General features: G+C 46.6%; 1 protein-coding gene across 6 annotated transcripts; it reads right to left on the bottom strand.

Annotated features, from left to right (window-relative positions):
• Positions 1-2694: 2694 nt before the first annotated feature.
• SP2 (Sp2 transcription factor) lies at positions 2695-16240 on the bottom strand. 6 transcript variants are annotated; one of them, XM_066586371.1, is made up of 9 exons: positions 16047-16161; positions 13527-13691; positions 11830-11895; positions 10031-10099; positions 7800-8663; positions 4989-5274; positions 4675-4849; positions 4356-4552; positions 2695-4259 (listed from the first exon to the last, which is right to left on the bottom strand). In XM_066586371.1, the coding sequence occupies exons 4-9, from the start codon at positions 10091-10093 to the stop codon at positions 4159-4161; spliced, it is 1686 nt and encodes a 561-aa protein (XP_066442468.1). In that variant the 5' UTR covers positions 10094-10099; positions 11830-11895; positions 13527-13691; positions 16047-16161; the 3' UTR covers positions 2695-4158. The 6 variants fall into 6 exon arrangements, with proteins under 6 accessions (XP_066442468.1, XP_066442466.1, XP_066442465.1 ...); XM_066586369.1 differs by lacking the exon at positions 11830-11895 and having other exon boundaries at positions 16116-16240; XM_066586368.1 differs by lacking the exon at positions 11830-11895.
• Between the last annotated feature and the right edge of the window lie 1937 nt (positions 16241-18177).

The following is an 18177-nucleotide window of genomic DNA, read 5'->3' as shown; positions in this document are numbered from 1 at the left end:
CATGTATAGTATTTTGTGCTACCCGTTTACATCTTATGACGTACATGTATGTCATGGGATGGAAAAAGGTTAAATTAGTATTTACCATGTCCAAACATAATAAATTATCCTACACCCTCCTGGATCCCTACATTTCCAGCCCTGCACCTCTGTAGTTGGCACTTGGTCTGTTTACAGGCTGCAATGACAGTTTACGAATGGGACATGACAAAGCGCTATAGCCAATTGCAAACCTCTACACTTCAACGCTGAGCTCTGCGATTGGCTGCAGCAGCTTGTGATTTTCTGTACACATGCTGACTGCAGCCTGTAAACACAAAGTCAGTTGGCAGAGACAGGAAGATATGGCATTGAAACTACAGGGGGGAAGGGAGGTTTGGGCATATGGGAACACTAATTCAAAAGTAAAAATATCAACTGTGCTACACAAAACCTCCATGTATCCAAGCCTTATAGGGAGTGCCCAGGGTTCTAAAAACATGGCTGCTTTCTTCCACACAGTGCCACCCTTGTCAGTGCGGTTGTACCTGATATTGCACTACAGCTCTCATTCACTTCAATGGAGCTGAGCTGCAATATCAGGCACAACTGCACTGACAAGGGCGGCACTGTGTGGAAGAAAGACATGTTTTTGACTAGGCTTAGCCAAACATCTGTCATAGTTGTGTTTAAGATCACATTGGTGACGTCTGATCACAGGCTGTTACCCCTCTCCAGAATGAAAGTTCTCTATCGATCAGACTCTGCAACAGGAAAATCCACTCCATAATCTGGAGTTACTTCTGCAGCATGTACTTGTATTTCTGCAAGCCCTATTTCCATGAAAGGGACAGTCCCAGAAATTTCTGCAACAAGTATGCCACATGTGAACATACCCATAAAGGGACTCAAGTGGAAAAGATACTGTTAGGCTTATTGCCAGGCCTGACCAGATGGGGGCATCACAGCAATTCAAGAATTATTTGTCCAGTACTAGAGAGAATGGAGTTTCATTATTTCCAGTGTTCTTCAAAAGGGGTTCACCCTCCACAGTACCGCCGAGATAGCAGTAAGGACGCATGATTGCTGCTCCTTTCAGAGGTGGGGGATTCATGACCTCTATTATGATCATCGGTTGCCCTGGAGGGGGGACCTCCAGCAATCAAACATTTATCCTGTTTTAACCCTTTCCAATCCAATTTTCATCCTGGTTTTCCTAGGGGGTTTACTCTTTTTCTGCCATTATACAACGGTGCTATCTGCTGGCTAAAGCCAGTACTGCATGAGGTGACACGTTTGATAGACTCTGACAGAGGAGAGGCTGGCAATATACAGTAAGAGCACCCCGACGGACGTCTTACAAAATCGGAGCTGTACAGCCTTAAATCATAATGTCTTCAGACGTCAGACAGTGGATTGGAAAGGGTTAAGTGATAAGTTGCGTTGCTGAGACATACCCTTCAAACGGGTATGTCTGAAAAAAAAAGTTAAAGTTATGAAAAAAAAACAAACCCCGTTTCGGCGCGGGACAACCCCTTTAAAGGGGTTAAAAAAGAAAACTGGGTAGTGCTTACCTGAATCCCCGCGCTCCGGTGACTTCTTACTTACCTGGTGAAGATGGCCGCCGGAATCTTCACCCTCGGTGGACCGCAGGGCTTCTGTGCGGTCCATTGCCGATTCCAGCCTCCTGATTGGCTGGAATCGGCACGTGACGGGGCGGAGCTACGAGGAGCCGCTCTCCGGCACGAGCGGCCCCATTCAGAAAAGAAGAAGACCGGACTGCACAAGCGCGTCTAATCCGGCGATTAGACGCTGAAAATTAGACGGCACCATGGAGACGAGGACGCTAGCAACGGAACAGGTAAGTGAATAACTTCTGTATGACTCATAATTAATGCACGATGTATATTACAAAGTGCATTAATATGGCCATACAGAAGTGTATACCCCCACTTGCTTTTGCGGGACAACCCCTTTAAGCAAAGTTCTACCCTAAACGGGGTTCTACTGCTTTGGTTCGCTCAACACGAGTCATGAACACTGTATAAATAAGACGAATAGTGTTCTTCAGGGCTTTAATCGCTCTTAGACAGGTTTATACACCAGTTTTAGGGATATTGGTGAACTTCAAGAATGGGTTGAACTAAAATGGACCAAACCAAATTTTCTGCAAGAATTCGACGGACCAACCGCACTTCTCAAAAGTTGGCTTTACACTCCTGCTAGGTCCTCCCAATCGTTGATCATCAGGGGCCCACTGCTAGTAATGTCCACTGATCGTCCGAACCACAGTGTAATAGCTGGCTTCACTCGCATTGAAATGGGAGCTATACCGCCTATGGCTCTGATGGCAGTTAGGAGTGGGAGGAGGCAATGTAATAGGAGACAGCACTTCTATTGATTTCAAGGGGAGTGAAGCCAGTTATTACACGTCTAACCACCGATGATGACGACGATCATGTCAGTGCAGTGGCCCGGACAATCAGCTGATCAGTGGGGATCCTCAGGGGCGGACCTCGGTGATCAACTATTGATGACCTATACTGAGCATAGGTCATGAATAGTAAAAAAAAAAAAAATAATCATATACCACCTTTATTCCCTTTAAACTCATTTAGTACTACTTTGTTTTAAGCACATTGTCGTCATTCAATCAGCGGAAGCCCACTGCATTTGTATCCCTGCACAATAGAGGTAAGCGACACTTCACTCCAGTTCAGATTGCATTTAAAACATATTTATTTAATCTAAATAGTTAACTATTTTGACATATCCCACTACGGCTCAGAGCCCTTAGTGGCTTTCATCAGGCGCTAAAGATAGGAATTACGGTGGGGCTGCGGCTGACGTGGAGGAACAACACAATCAGAGCGTTGGAGAAGGGAAATGGAGTTCTGACCTTAGAAGAATATGATTGATTTGTAACAATTAACCAAAAATAAAGCTAATGATATGTTCACTTTAAGAAAAGGTATTAATTAACAATTACTAATGAGTAAAACGGCACATTTCTATTAGAAAGGAACATTCACGTGTCAGTGAGTTATCGTCTTTTCGTGACATGTAAGAACGGGCTGTTCTCCGTGCTTGCACCCGCCATACAATTCAAGTTAAATCCCCTCTTTTATTGAAAACATACTAGGTGATACCAGCAGATACAACAGGCGGCATACATGGTGCAGAGAAACAATGATCTTCTGGTACAAATGCCCAACTAGAAGAAAGTACATGGGGCGGCGATTCCTGCATCTTCATTATGGACCGCTCTGGGAATTTCTGGTCTGGCAATTGGTGGAGCAGGTATGAAAGCAGGATTAGCACAAGTATAGTTAAAGGGGTTGTCCAGTTGTAAAATATTGATGGCCTATCCTCAGGACAGATCATCAATAGCAGGACCAGCTGTTCATTGGACCAGCGCAGCCATGCACTGAGTTGATTTCTGCAGGAAGCAGATGGCTCCGTTCCTATGGTAGTGGCCAGGTTTGGTATTGCAGGCATTGAAATGTGTGAGAATCTGGCCAGCAATAGCAAGCCTGGGAACTGCAGTAAGAGCAGAGCTTACTGCAAGAATCAGCTCCCTACACAAGCATGCTGGCTTAGAAACAGCTGATTGCTGTGGTTCCTTGGCAATGGCCCCCCACCGATCTACTAATTAATGACTTGTCCAGCTTCTAGACCATCAATATTTTACAACTGGATGACCCCTTTTAAAGCTCTTACACAAGTATAGTGGAAGAGGGGAGATATTAAGGCACCTTTCCTTTAAGGGGGAGAGCAGTGTACACATGGGAATGTTCTAGTCCAGCCAGCAGGTTGGTGTCAGGTAATGTATGCATGCTCTCCCCCCCAGTTCAATCCTTCATGTTTGATTAAGCAATAGTAAATACTATGCTGAAGAGTCCTCTACTCAATGATGCAGACGTACACGGAGCAGATCTGTGGTCTACATACTGCGGACACCCGAACTCACGGTGGTCATGAAACCTCTACCATCTGCTTGCTGTGGACATACCAGCAGTACGATGGCCTCTAGGGAGTGCTGATAATTACTACTCGTATTATTGGGCTTGGAGTCCCGCAATATTATTTCAGGGTGGCCCAAACATAACTGGAGGAGTTCCAACTTGGAACACAATGGCATCATTTTTGGGGTCCCACAGATGTTTTTTTTCACTTGTATTACAGCTTCTTTGGCGCAAGATGTGTCTTGAAGTGCTTGCTGACATGGTCGCTGCGTGTGAACCTCTTCTGACAGTGGGGGCATTCAAAGCGCTTGTCACCTGTGCAGGGACAGCAGAGTAAAATCAGTATACATGTCATACATGCGGCACCTAGAGTGCCATACACGTGCATGCGTGCATACATGCGTCACACACCTGTGTGCGTGCGTGCGTGCCTTTGCAGCTCATCGCTGCGGGTGAACCTCTTAGTACAGAATCCCCAGTTGCACACGAATGGCCTCTCCCCGGTGTGCAGACGAACGTGGGCTCTCAAGAGTGACGTCTTGCGAAACGTTCTCCCGCATTCAGGGATGTGACACACGTGCCTCTTCCTGCCAGGGGGACCCCACCTGCTGAGAGGGAGAGAGTGTCTCTCCTCAGCACAATAATCCCCTCCATCACCCGCACCTCCCGCCTGCGCCCCTTATACAACTGGCCTCACATAAGGTCATCTCCGCTTTGTGAACACTCTCACCCCTTCTCCCCGTCCTTGCAGTTTGGACATGTACAGGCCACCCTCCTCCTCTTCTCTCCTGGCTGTAGCTCCCCAGACAAGGCCTGTTCCATCTGTAGCTGTATCTGGGAAGGGCTGAGGCCACTGATGGCAACGTTATTACTGGCCACGTTCTGCACACTGATTTGCTGTTGCCCTGATTGGATACACAAACACAAGGGTGGGTTGATTCATTTAATAGAAGGATAACTCAAGCAAACCATATTTATATATTAAGCGTTCAGGAGGTAAGGCTGGAGCTTAGGGTTTTTGGTTTGGCTACATGGGATATACACCTGCAGCATTGGTGATGGTAACGGGTACTCCTTGCACTGGGACGCCATTGATACTGATAGTCTGTATGCCCTGTGCAGTGGCCGACAGCTGTGCTGTATTCAGATTAATGACGCTCCCCGCTGGAGCAATTTTGGCTAAGGACCGCTCTTTCCGTGTGACGTTTTTCTTAGTAGGAGTGGTAGACAGAATTGGCAGAGACCCTGTGCCTCCCATGGAGCATGGCTGGGGTGGGGATTCCTGCAGCATCAGCGTCTGTAAATCTCCTGTTGATGTGCGGAAGTAGATCTGCAAGAACAAAAAAAAATAAAAAAATACAAAAAGCAGATAAGGGCCAAATTACAAAAAACAGCATTACTTACAAAGCAAGAAAATAAGAAACTGCGGTCAGAGACAATAAATGGCTTGCAAGAAGAGCTGAGGTTTATGAATGTATCTGCATACCCACAAGACGCCGAACTTTCACCGGCTGTGATGCAACACTAGAAAATCTGACAGATGGGTGCGGAGTAGAATTTCCCGTCACACTAGATACAAAGTGCCATGAATTTTACAGTCCTGTATGGAGCAATGGCATGTTTGGTGTAGTTCCAGCTAAGCTTTGTCTGACGCTAGCGCCTTTTTCATCTGTGTGCAGTCCGATCAAAAAATAAACTCCACACGGACAGCATATGGCCTCATGTTAGTCAACGCACACAGGGACCGCGGGGAAAAAAACAACAACTCGTGGCTTGCATGATTCTGATCCAATAGGCGGATGAGACTCTCATTCAAGTCAATACAGCCAGATTCCCACGAGTGAGCACGATATCGCGCTGCTCAGTGTGTGTTTTTCACACGGATGCGAGGAGTTTTTCATTTAAAAATCCCTTGCATCGCTCATGTGAAATTGCGATGTTTCATGAGTGTTAAAGGATTGCAAGTGTTTCCCATTGATTTCAATGGGAAACATCACATCGCACGGAATGAGAGTGCCATGCCATGTCTTTAAAGGTCCCATTGAAATGGGAATGCCCAAAGATAGAACATGCTGTGATTCATGTGAATAAGGCCATTCAAAAGAATGGAGTTCATATTCGTGCTTGTTTTGTGCCCCTCACAATGCACGAGATTTCGTCCCTGTGAATGTGGCCTCAGGATAGAAAAAGGAAAAACAAACAAAAAAAAAACCAGTGCAGCAACCACACATGGATAGCTCACTGAGCGCTATGTACCCGGGGAAAGGAGAAGGTAGAAGCACTCATAAACCTGTGATTTTTGCTGCACTTATTTTGCTTTCATGACATATAGAACTGTTTTAATTGCTTTTTTTTCCACTTTTTTTCCTTGTTTACCTTTTTTGGTTTTATTGGGCGCAAGGTGTACAAAAAATAAATAAAAAAAAAAAAAAGGTATATATTTATTTTTATAATTTGTATACTATGCTAAAATAAATTATAGGAATAGTTTCTCCATTTTATTTTGTGGTTTTAATAAATAATTTGTAGAGTCTCGGATTATAGTTTTCCACCGTAGCTGGGGCATCCATAGAAGCTCAAGTTACAGGGAAAAACAGCCCACTGTAGTGAGAGCTGACCCCAGCCGAGCTCTGTCAGTGACTAAGACCCAGCAGATCTGCCATGCTGGAGGGCTGCCAATAATGTGATCACTGAGTCCAATAAATGGAACCACACTGCTACCTCTTCTATTCTCTACATAGTGCATATTGAGTCCCAAGTAGGCTGCAAAAGAGAAGACAGAAGAAGTTATAAGCCACTTCTGTCTTCTCTGCAGGGTCCTCAGATGTGTGAAGACAGCCAAACTCCCAACCTGCTCCTGTTAGATTGCAGAAGCAGGACTAGCAAAACATCCCTTTGAGCCTGAAGAAACAAAGATGGCCGCACCACTTTTCTTACTATCTAATGCACACTGTGTATTAGTACGCAACATTAGTCTAAGACAATACATGCTGCTTTGATTGGTCAGAGCTGCCCATGTGAGCAGCATTGGCCAAATCAGATCAGCAAGTAATGTATGTCTTCAGGCCTATTTACACGGGACGATTATCGTTCAGATTTGTTCAAATACCCGCGCTCCCGCGAGAGTAAGAACAATAGTCGCCCCATGTAAATGCATGCAGAAACCTGAATGACAAGCCATTCAGTGTAAACAGCAGTCGTGCAGTTCTGCCTCCATGCCGACAGCGCTTTCAACGCTGCCTGCAATACTCACTCCTGTGTTACAGTGCAGGAGCGAGCATCACTGGGACGAGTGTCCGGCACCATTTGCCGACAGTTTGTCCCGTGTAAATGGGACTTTAGACTTATGATGCATTCTAATACACAGTTTGTATCAGGTAGTCAGAAAAGCAGTGCGGCCATCTTTGTTTCTCTAGGCCTGGAGGGTCGCTTTAAACCTGCGCTATTGATTTACGATGGCACAGATTTAAAGCCCAGGTCCATGAACAGCATATGTACAACACTAGGTAATAATTGGGTTAAATTAGAGTAGCTATTAGATGACATAGTAAACAGTTGGATGCTATTGTCACAAAGAACTGTGACTGCCACGCTTCTGGATCTAATTACATAATCAGGACACTCTGAAAACAACCCTTTCACAGTCAGAAGACCATTGGGTTCGTCAAAGGCTGCAGTAGCACCCCTCAGCTTACGGTTATTAGGCTATCTAGAAAGTGTAAAAACTAGCACTCAACTAGATAAATCCTGAAAGCTGGCAATGCCATCCTACCGCAGCGCTAAACAAGCTTACACGTAACAAGTCACAGAAGAACTACATGGGTGAAGCAATAACTGAGGAAACGGTTTCCGTACCTGTGTAGGGAGACTTTCTGTGCTCTGGACGCTTTGTACAGGTTTTTGTGGCACTGTTGGCAGCGTAGCGGAGGCCGCTTGTACCACTCTCAGCGCTTGCTGTGGTATTTGCACCAGTTGGGTTTCAGCCTTGGGCTGAACAAGCTGAAGTACAGCGTGCTGACCGGCATTGGGACTCTGGACAATCAGCAGGTTGTTTCCAGCTTGCAGAATATTGTCTGCAGTTGTTTCGATCAAGACAGTCTCCACCTGCTCCTGGGTAGGAGAGCCTGGCATCGGCCCTGGTGGAATGGGCTTCTTACGGGGCTTTTTACTCTGTTTGCTAGGAACGAGCTGAGTACTACTTTCAGCTGAGGTGTCTACCACGTTATTGAGAGGCAGTGCCAAGGTGAGGTTGTTGCCAGCAGTTCCAGTCAACTTCATAATATTACTGTTTTTCTGTGGAGGGGCAGGCTTGATGGGCACATGTTTTGTAGAACTAGAGGCTGGGGCAATCTGAAGTGTCGTTCCACCGTCATTGGAATTAATAATCTGAAACTGATGGCCAAGAGTCTGTGGAACTGCCTGAGGGGAGGTTTGCAAAGCCTGATAGCGTCCGGTCTTGCCCACTGGGTTCTGTATGGTGAAGAAGAGCTGCCCATTTCCTGTCCCCAATTGTGGAATCTGAATGACGTTCCCCTTGGCAGATAGAAGTCCTATACCTGCTTTTCCTGGACTCAATGGTAATGGTGCAGGTTTTATGGGTATTAGCCTTTTGCGAGTTGGTCGTTGCGGTACAGGGGGTGCGACAGCTGTCTCAACGGCAGGAGGACCTATCTTACTGCATGTGGCTGCCAGGAGTGCCAGAGGAGAGGGCTGTGTGTCCTACATGGATAGAAGAGAAGATATATGTTACGTGGTAAATCGTCATCACCCTTAAAGGGGTATTCCAGAGACAATTTTCACCCATACACTGGATAGGTTAAAAATGATAGATCAGTGGGAGTCCCACCGCTGGGACCCCCAACAATCCTGAGAATGTAGGTCCAATCGGCCTCCAAGTGAACAGAGCGGAGATCACACCGAGACAACACTGCTTCATTTATTTTAATGAGATCACCGGAGATTGCCAAAAGTTTGAATGCCACAATATGCGGTGCTCTGATTCAAATGAATGGGGAAGTGATGTGTCCTTCACTTGGAGACCGACCGGACCCTGTTCTCAGGATCAGTGGGAGTCCCACTGATCTATCAGTTTTCACCTATTCAGTGTACAGGTGAAGACTTATAAAAAGCATTAAGTTTCCGGAATACTCTTTTAAAGGTGTTATTCAAGCAGCTATATTGCAAAGCGCAACTCGCATTGGACGGCACATGGACACCCGGCCGCGTGCTGTCTGATGTCCACAGACAGTGCAGATTTCATGTGCTGTCCTCATTCGTAAATATGAACAAGAATAGGACATGCAGTGATTTTGTTCACACTATTAGTCTACTCATTAACTTTAGGCTGGGTTCACTCAGGGCGGATCTGCCGCGGTTTTGCCGTGGCAAAACCGCCAGCGGCAAATCCGACCGCGGCCGCTAATCTCGGGGATTAGCCAGCCATGTGGACGAGATTTCTCAGAAATCTTGTCCACACAGGACGGCTAATCCGCTGTAAATCCAGCTGAAACCGCGGCTGCGGCTTCAAAAGATGCAGCATGCCTGTTTACTTTTTTGTTTATTTTCGTTGCGGCCGCGCTCTTCTCTATGGAGCGCCGGCCGCAACGGAAAAGCAAGCGGCCGGCCGCTTCAAAGCCGCCGCGGCTTAAACCGCGGTGGAAATCTCGCGGTTTTTGCTGCGGCCAAACCGCGAGATTTCCGACGGGAATATGCCCCGTGTGAACCCAGCCTTAATGCACCTGTGTGTTGTCCATGAAATAAAAACCAGCATAGTCAAAGTTAGCCCCAAAAGCTCAAACATGCCAATATAGTATAAAACAGCACATTTATATTGCACAAAAAGTTATATTCTCTTCAACGTGCTGATAAATGTGTTAGGACTAATATATATATATATATATACATATATACATATATACATATACACATACACATACACACTCTATGGCTGCTATGTCCACTATCCCTCTTCCTTTTGTATTTTTTCATCTGTTACTTGGCTAGCATTGTATACCGCTTCTCCACACCCCATTAAGACAGACAGCAATGAGTTCTGCCATCTCTCTACTATCAGGAAACAGACTAACCTGTGAGGCCGTGACAGCTGGTTGCAGGTACTCACTAGGACTCACTGCAGCGGTTGCAGTCATAATGAACTGGAAAAAAAAGTTACAGGGATATATTAGTTTTAATTAAACATAACAAAATATATCTGAATTGCCAACATCCAGATATATAATGTCCAATGCAAATCTCATCTCCAGACTCAATTAATGACTTTCACCCCCAAACTCAAAATCGTTTAAATAGTCATTTGAATATCATTTGAAATATCATCTACATTAAAAAGCAAAAAAGGAACGCAATGTATTTACAAAGTTACTCATCTACACTGAATGGCCACTTGTGACCCCCTTGTAGTAGTGCACCGGACCTCCTTTGGCCTTCAGAGGTGCAGCAGTTTGTTGTGGCACAGATTGCACTAGGTGCTGAAATCTGTCTGCAGGAATACTGACCCATACAGAACCATTTGTAGTTGATGCAAATTAGGCTGAGCTCACAGGGGTATAATTACATTGCGTATTACGTGCAAATAATACGCGATGAACAGAGTCAATGAAAGTACATTGATCCATTTACGCTTGTGTATATTCATTGAGTGTACTACACGGGTAAAGAACCCAGCATGTTGTATTTTACTGCCTATTAAGTGCAATAAAGCCCTATTGTTCTCTGTGGGTGTGTATGAAAACAGTGTACATATGCAATCACATTGCATATGTGCTGCGTTTATATGCAAAGTCACTTAGCTACAGAGCGGGGAAAAAAAACGAAACAAGTCAGACTGCGTGTGACAACGTGTGTGAGATCAAGCGCAGTGCAAGATCGCTGCTGTACGCAGCAGCGGTAAAACACTGCATTATACGGCATTTGACAGGCACGTTGCTAGGAAGCAAAATAAGGGGGAAAAAAAAGAAGCCAGTGTAGGACAGCACACGTGAGATATGCTGTCATGCGCAGGCATATGCGATCGCAATCACTGTGATCGCAGCTCCACCTGCTGGTGAAACACTGCGTTTTACCATATGCTCGTTTGAGCCTACCCTTAGATGGAAGTGCTGACAATGCTCTGATCAGCTGACAGGAAGGGTTCATCGATCCATGCTGCTTGTGCCAAAAGCTTACCCTTCCCATCAGCATGGTCCAAGAGAAATCTGGATTTATCTGACCAGGTGATGTTTTTCCGCAGCCAAGTGATCCATTAGTCTAGCACCGGTGACCAGATCTCATTGGAAGCCACTCAGATCACTAGATTTTCTCATCTAAATGTGAATTCACACAAACTGATCCATGGAAAACTTGTCACATGATTTTATGTTGCACTTCAAAGTCATGGGTTTAATTTTCATACCGGGAAGCTCCCATCATAAAAGTGTCGGTGTCTCTAAAGGCCCTTCTACACACAAGGATTATCACTCAAAATTCGTTCAAGCAAATAAAGGTGATCGATAATCGTTCAGTGTGGAGCGACAATATCGCTTACCTGTCATTCGTGGTTGCTTACACTGACTTTTCAGTCAGCTTAAAAAAAAACCTCGTTAGCACTTGCTGGCTTCTCATCGTGTGTGACAGCTCCTCGCTTCCCATAGGAGTGGGAAGCGCTGAGCGAGAAGCCAGCGAGCCGCCGGCAGGATGTTCAGTTTGAAAGCTCTGCACGAGCACTGATAACCTTGCCGATGACGTCAGCGCTCGTGCAGTCGCTTAATGGACTGCCGTGTAAAAGGGCCTTAATAGAGTGGCCCATCAGTGTGGTAGTAATCATGAGTTACCTATAGCCTGTATTCTATATGTAGTATTATGTGTTATACCCTAGAGCTGCACTCACAATTCTGCCAGTGTCATTGGAAACAGACAAGAAGCCCGACACGGCCCTAGCAGTTTGACTGAACTCCTATAATGCAGAGGGAACAGTTAGTTTTCCCAACACCAGATTACAACATTTCATGCAAAGACGAGTCAGGTCTAAAGCCTGCATAATTATGAATACAGATCTAGGCTATAATGCAAGCTGTCACTCAGGATCAGTACAAGGTAATGCGCCTTTTACACGGGCTAACGAGCTGATGATGTCATCACCAACTGGGGGAGTATGTCTAGACTGTACGATTCTCATTAAGGCTCAATGTCCACAGGAGGGTTTGAAATGCAGCACCCACGCGGAAGATCCGCAAATCAAGCCACCCATAGGGAAACACGGGCGTCTGCAAATGTAATAAAGCATGTGGATTTGGTGTACAGACCTTGTGATCCGAAAAAATATAAAGAAAATAAAAATCGCAGCATGCTCCATTTCAGTGCGGATCCCGCACAGACGGCTCCCATTGAAGTCAGTGGAAGCTGTCCAATCATCGGGAAAGTAGGAGTCCAAAAAAAAAAAAAGGACTGTGCATGCATCCGCAGACCCGGACAGGTAACGCAGTATCCTTGGCCACAGGAAGCGTTGGCTTCTGCTGCGGGTTCCAGCATGCAAAGTCCGATCCGCCCGTGGACAGGAGGCCTGCAGTTCTCATGCACTAGTCGTTCAGGGTTTCACACCCCTATGTAATACAGTGAACAATCAGTGCTTAAACTACGCGAGAAGTAACGATCCGGCGCTGAATTTTATGCCGACTGAAATTGAACGACGAGCGAGAACCTCACGATTCTCATTCGTTGTTGGCTGCGTTTAAACTGAAGGATTTTGTTCATTATCGCTCATTGGAATCATTTTCTGAACGATATCCTTCAGTCTAAACGCAGCAGAAGTAATGCAGAGTATTTCTAAAGTCACACAACATTTTATGTAGTCTAATTCTAGCTGTGGACTGGGCAGTAGTTAAAAAAGATGAAATCCCCTTTAATCGAATTCATTCTACCGTGTTTCCCCAGAAATAAGACCCTGTCTTATATTAATTTTTGCATTGACTGGCCAATTCATAAATGCTATCTCCACAGTGTGATGGCTGTGATTGGTTCTTTGACCACCGCTCCGACAATCAATGCAGCGCTTGATGAACCAATCACAGCCATCGCATTGGTTCATTGAGCCCTGCATTGATTGGTTCTCGAGCGCTGCTCGCTAATCAGAGTCATTGCGACTTCGAGGTGGGATTTATGTATCCCATAACCGGGAAGTGATCTTCTGTGGGCGGCTGAGGACTGCAAGAAGCTCGTCGGAGCTCCGGAGAGTACCGTGAGGGACCTGGACCAAACCTGCTAGGTAATGTGTTCCTTTTTTTAAAAAAAATGTAATTAAGCTAGGGCTTATTTTCAGGGTGGGGCTTATATTTCAAGCCTCACCAAAAATCTCGAAAAATCAGGGTGGGGCTTATTCTCAAGGAAACGGGTAATAAACAACAATGAAGGCAAAAAGGGTTATTACAAAAAGTAAAAAAATACAGTAGAGAAATGTATAGACCGAGTGTCAGCTCCTGTGCTACATTATAACAGGCCCACAACCTGGCATTAAAAATACAGCCAAAGTTCAGTCTAGAAGCGGATACAAAGAGCGATACTAAGAACCGGCACAGGCGTGATACTGACCTTTGCTACAAAACTGATGAGTCTAGTAAGTGCAATGTATCAGCTGGGTCATCTCAGCACATGTATCCTTGTCACCAGGTCTTCTCATATAGTACATCCGTCTGTGCAGCAACAACTGACATCCCAGAATCTTCTGTCGTCCCGCAGAACCAACAATTCACAAACCTAGAATACAAAAGACATTTATTACGGGGTTGTCCCGTGAAAACCAGGTGGATTTTGACTCTGTTTTGGTTGAGGAATTCGCCTTGGGCATTGCGCAGCATTTCCGCTCCGTGTCCGATTTCTCATTTGAGCGATGTCAGAATTCGCTCGGAACGCCTCTTTATACAGACACATTGTTGGCTCATTCAAACAAGAAACCATTCAGTTGCTCACAGTCATTATATGCGTTCGTGAGGACGACTAAACGATCGGTATTTAGACCAAACGATTCGTAAACGAGCCGGCGATGACTTTAATGCTGCACAACCTGAACGACGAGCAAAAAGCAACGATTAACTGCTCATTATTCAGCCGGTGCCGGAGCCTTTACCGGTCAGTTTTGCTCATTTGAACAATCGTTCCGTGTAAAAGGGCCTTAAGGATTTTTTTTTGCTTTACTAAACAAAATTACCCTCTATCCATGGAATCGATGATAAATGTCTGATCACTCGGGGTCCGACTGCCGGGACCCTCAGGGATCACAAGAGCCGCACATGCCAAGTCCGCCTGGTGACTGCAGCAACAGTTTGCATGATCGCTGCTCTGATGGTGGCAGCTGAGCGCCGCACTTGGCTATCCCCATACAAGTGGCCTGAGCAATGTTCACACACGCCCTGCTCCGATCACTGGGGGTCTTGGGGTGCGCGGCTCCCGAGTGAGCCGAGGTCACGGGGGCACGCCGCTGAAGTGCTTGAGCTCGCTAACCTCCAGTGCCGTCACTCATCATCTGTATAAGGCCCGCTGCACATGGGAGGATTTTTGCTGTTGAATCTGGGGCTGGCGTCCGCCTATGGGAGCCGCAGTAATAACCCTCAATGTAAAAAAAATTCTTTATGCACACGAGCGGAAACCAACTGCGGTTTCCATTCGCAGATGTTAAAAAAAACAAAACGCAGCATGCTCTATTTTCCTGCGGTTCTCACACGGACGGCTTCCATTGAAGTCAATGGAAGCCGTTCGACCTGCAGCCCATCCGCAATTGACATTGTAGACGGGCTGCGGATTCCGCGGGAAAAGCAGGAGATTAAAAAGAAAAATCCATACTGCGCATGTGGGATGGCGAGCCGCGTGGACCATCCAGAGTACAGAGAAGCCGGAAGAAGACAGGTCCACGCCACCACCTGCCCGCACAGGTAGGCAGGTTATCCGTCGCAGTCACGGCCAGATTCTGTGTGTGCCAGCTATCAGATTTCATATCTATCCTTGACTGATATTTTGGTCGCCGGACTTCTAGCTACATAGTAACTAGAGATGAGCGAGTATATCGCTAAGGCACATTCCTCGAGCGAGTAGTGCCTTAGCCGAGTATCTCACCGCTAGTCTCTAAAGATTCGGGGGCCGGCGCCGGTGACAGGTGAGTTGCAGCGGGGAGCGGGGGGAAGCGGGCGGGAGAGAGAGATCTCCCCTTCGTTCCTTCCCGCTTTCCCTCGTCACCCCCAAATCTTTATAGACGAGCGGGGAGATACTCGGCTAAGGCACTACTTGCTCGAGGAATGTGCCTTAGCGAGTATACTCGCTCATCACTAATAGTAACCGATACCAAAACTCTGTTTTTGTCCAATATCCATAATTTGGATCAGATCTGTGTTATTCCTTCCGCTTCCTGTTTATTTATATAGGGTATGATAGGCTGAGTGGGGTGGGTGTGTGTGTGTGTGGTCGCCCTTTTCAGGGCGGTTCCCCCGCCTTTTCATCTATAGGCTAGTATTTGGGAGGGTTCAGGGTGCAGTTAGGTTTTTTTTTTATACGCTAATCAATAAACGTTCTATATTAATGCAGACGGCAGAACACTTTTTTGTGAACCCTACTGAAGTGTACAGAGCAGCGACCGCCATTCACTCAGGGACCAACCGGACCCCCAGGCTCAGAATCAGACCCCCGCCGATTATTAAGTTATCCCTTATCCTGTGGATAGGAAATAACGTAATAATTTGGAGATCAGTCACATGACCGCCGATCCTGCCGTATTGGTAGTAAACAGGCGCCGCACACGGCACTATATGTCTCGTGCAAACACGGCAGAAGCCTCTGACAAACAGCGGTGGAGGTGAGAGGAGCGCGCAATTGTTGTGCAGCAAATAGGTGCACAGGCTGTACTGCTGGCGGTCCTACCTGCTCCCATCCCCCACTACTCTGATGGTAAGCTCTTGGGCCCAGCTGTTTAACCCCTAGACTGCTCTTCCCCAGTAGTGTCAAAATATAGCACATCCTGTTTACTCCAGTCCCGCCCACCTCCCGGAAGCGCCGCTCATCAGCCCCACCCTGTCCCCAGTAAAAGCAGGAGTTGGCGGCTCCTTCCTTCTCCCACCTACATACCGGAAGCGGTACAAGTCGCCCGTTATCTACACCGACATCTCCTGTTACCGAGCCCGCACCGAAACTCACACTGTTCCGCCTCCCCCGAGCTGCAGCGACACAGCCAACCATCCGCTTCCCTCAGCAGAGCGACGCAGTGAACCGCCAATAGCCGCAGGCTCACAGGAAGAGAGACAAGCGAATGAGCCAATCCATGACGAGAATGCTGATTAGTGCGCTGATGGGCATCACCGAGAACCAATCAGGAATAGGATTTTTGCCGTCAGAGACTTTGGGCGTGAACTGGTTCCGTAAAGGGGATGAGCCTTGTTGTTTGTTGTCCGTACATGTGAACGTAATAAAGTTGTTTAGAGTCTGTGGGAAGCGCCTGTTCTGCGTAGTCCGCTAACAGCGCTTTATACAGGGAGCCAATAGAATTTGGCTGGGAACAGCACGTGATCGGCTGGAGCCTTTTGGGGGGCGTTTCCTCGTGAGAGTCAATAGAGAGCGATTTAATACTTAGTGTTTTGTCTCCATGGAAAGGGCCGATACGCCATTTTGTCGGAGACTCAGAAGAGCGCAGGTTAATGTGAAATTGATTTCTTAAGAGCTAGATGTTAGCGGACGTTTTTAGGGACAGTTTACTGCTGGGCAATAAGGTGCATTTACCCCTCAAAATCTGAAAACACACAAGTAAATATGTGTGTCCTGAAGGTGGCAGCTTTAGTAAAGTTGTTAAAAATACTGTTTAGCCTTTGAAGTAATATTCCCCCCCCCCCCCCCCTTGTTGTCAGGGGTAATGGCTTTCATGGCAACTCTAGTAGGTGTTTTTTACCCGGCTTTCTTAGTAGCCTGAATGGCAAATCTGCCTAGCTGTAGTATGTTACTGGTGCAGTGGATATTCAGGGCTCATTCACATCAGCGGAAGCTGATTTGCGCAAAAAAAAATGGCGGTGCTATTTCATTTTGCCAAATCCACTGAAATGCCGGCTGCATGGAAAGCAAATGGACCTGATTGTAGCCATTGGCGACCGTTCACTTCTGTCATGTTGTGGTACAGTTTCGCGAGGGATCGCTGAATGGGACCGGAAAACGGAAGCCTATACTGCTGATGTGAACGCGGCGACTTCTTCAGGCAGCGGATTGGCAAAGCGGTGGCCCCTCACCGATCAGCTATTGATGACCGATGCTGAGGACTTCCTTCTGGGAAACCACTTTAAAGTATACCTAACATTTCAGATGACTTTTCGGAATCCGCTGCCATGTACATGTATGATGGCGAATTTGCTAAAAAAAGAACAAGAGGGGTCTGGCCGTTTTTCTTGAGCGTTAGAATATAAGGCCTCATTCACACGAGCATTTTTATACGGCTCGGATGCAAATCGCAATAATCTGACGCACTGGATTCCAATGCATTCCTTCAGATGGGTGATGTTCAGCCATGCAAAATCGGCCAGCCGAAAACCAATAGCACCTCCGCGGCCTAATGCAGCAGGCAAAAAAAAAGTGGTCTTGCCCTATCTTTTGACCAAAACATGCTGGCAGCTCCATAGACTCCTACGGGAGTCTATGGGAGCCATCAGAAAAGGGAGGTGGAGGGAGTTTAGCAGCGGCTAGTGCCGCTAAACAGTGACAAGTGCCTCTAGTGAGGCGTTTAAATGTCATGACTAGCGAGGGATTTCGGGGCTGCAGCATACTTTCCCTGCAGTACGCTGTAGCGAACAGTGTGAGTAGACGAAAAGCCTCGAATAATAGCTGCGACTTGGCCGCGGCTATTCTTCATTCATGTGCTTTTCAGCGGAGATGTGGGGAGCGTTAAAACGCAACACTCATGTGAAAGAGGCTTTGCATGTTCTAATCACTGATTGCTTTAGAAGGGATCTGGGGATTATTCTGATTGCCAGATTGGAGTAAGGAATTTTTTTCCCCTTAAATAAGGAAGACTGGCTTATACCTCATAGTTTTTTTTGCCTTTCTCTGGAACAACATGGAAGTGGGTGTGGGGGGTAATAGACTAAACTAGATGGACATATGTATCTTGCCTTAAGGGTGCATTCACACGAACGTATATCGGCTCGGTTTTCACGCCGAGCCGATATACGTTGTCTCTCTCTGCAGGGGGGGGGGAGGATGGAAGAGCCAGGAGCAGGAA

The sequence above is a fragment of the Eleutherodactylus coqui genome, chromosome 13 (assembly GCF_035609145.1).
Source record: "Eleutherodactylus coqui strain aEleCoq1 chromosome 13, aEleCoq1.hap1, whole genome shotgun sequence".
NCBI classification, from domain to species: domain Eukaryota; kingdom Metazoa; phylum Chordata; class Amphibia; order Anura; family Eleutherodactylidae; genus Eleutherodactylus; species Eleutherodactylus coqui.
The sequence above is the reverse complement of the archived record's forward strand: the minus strand, read 5'-3'. Positions and strand labels throughout refer to the sequence as shown.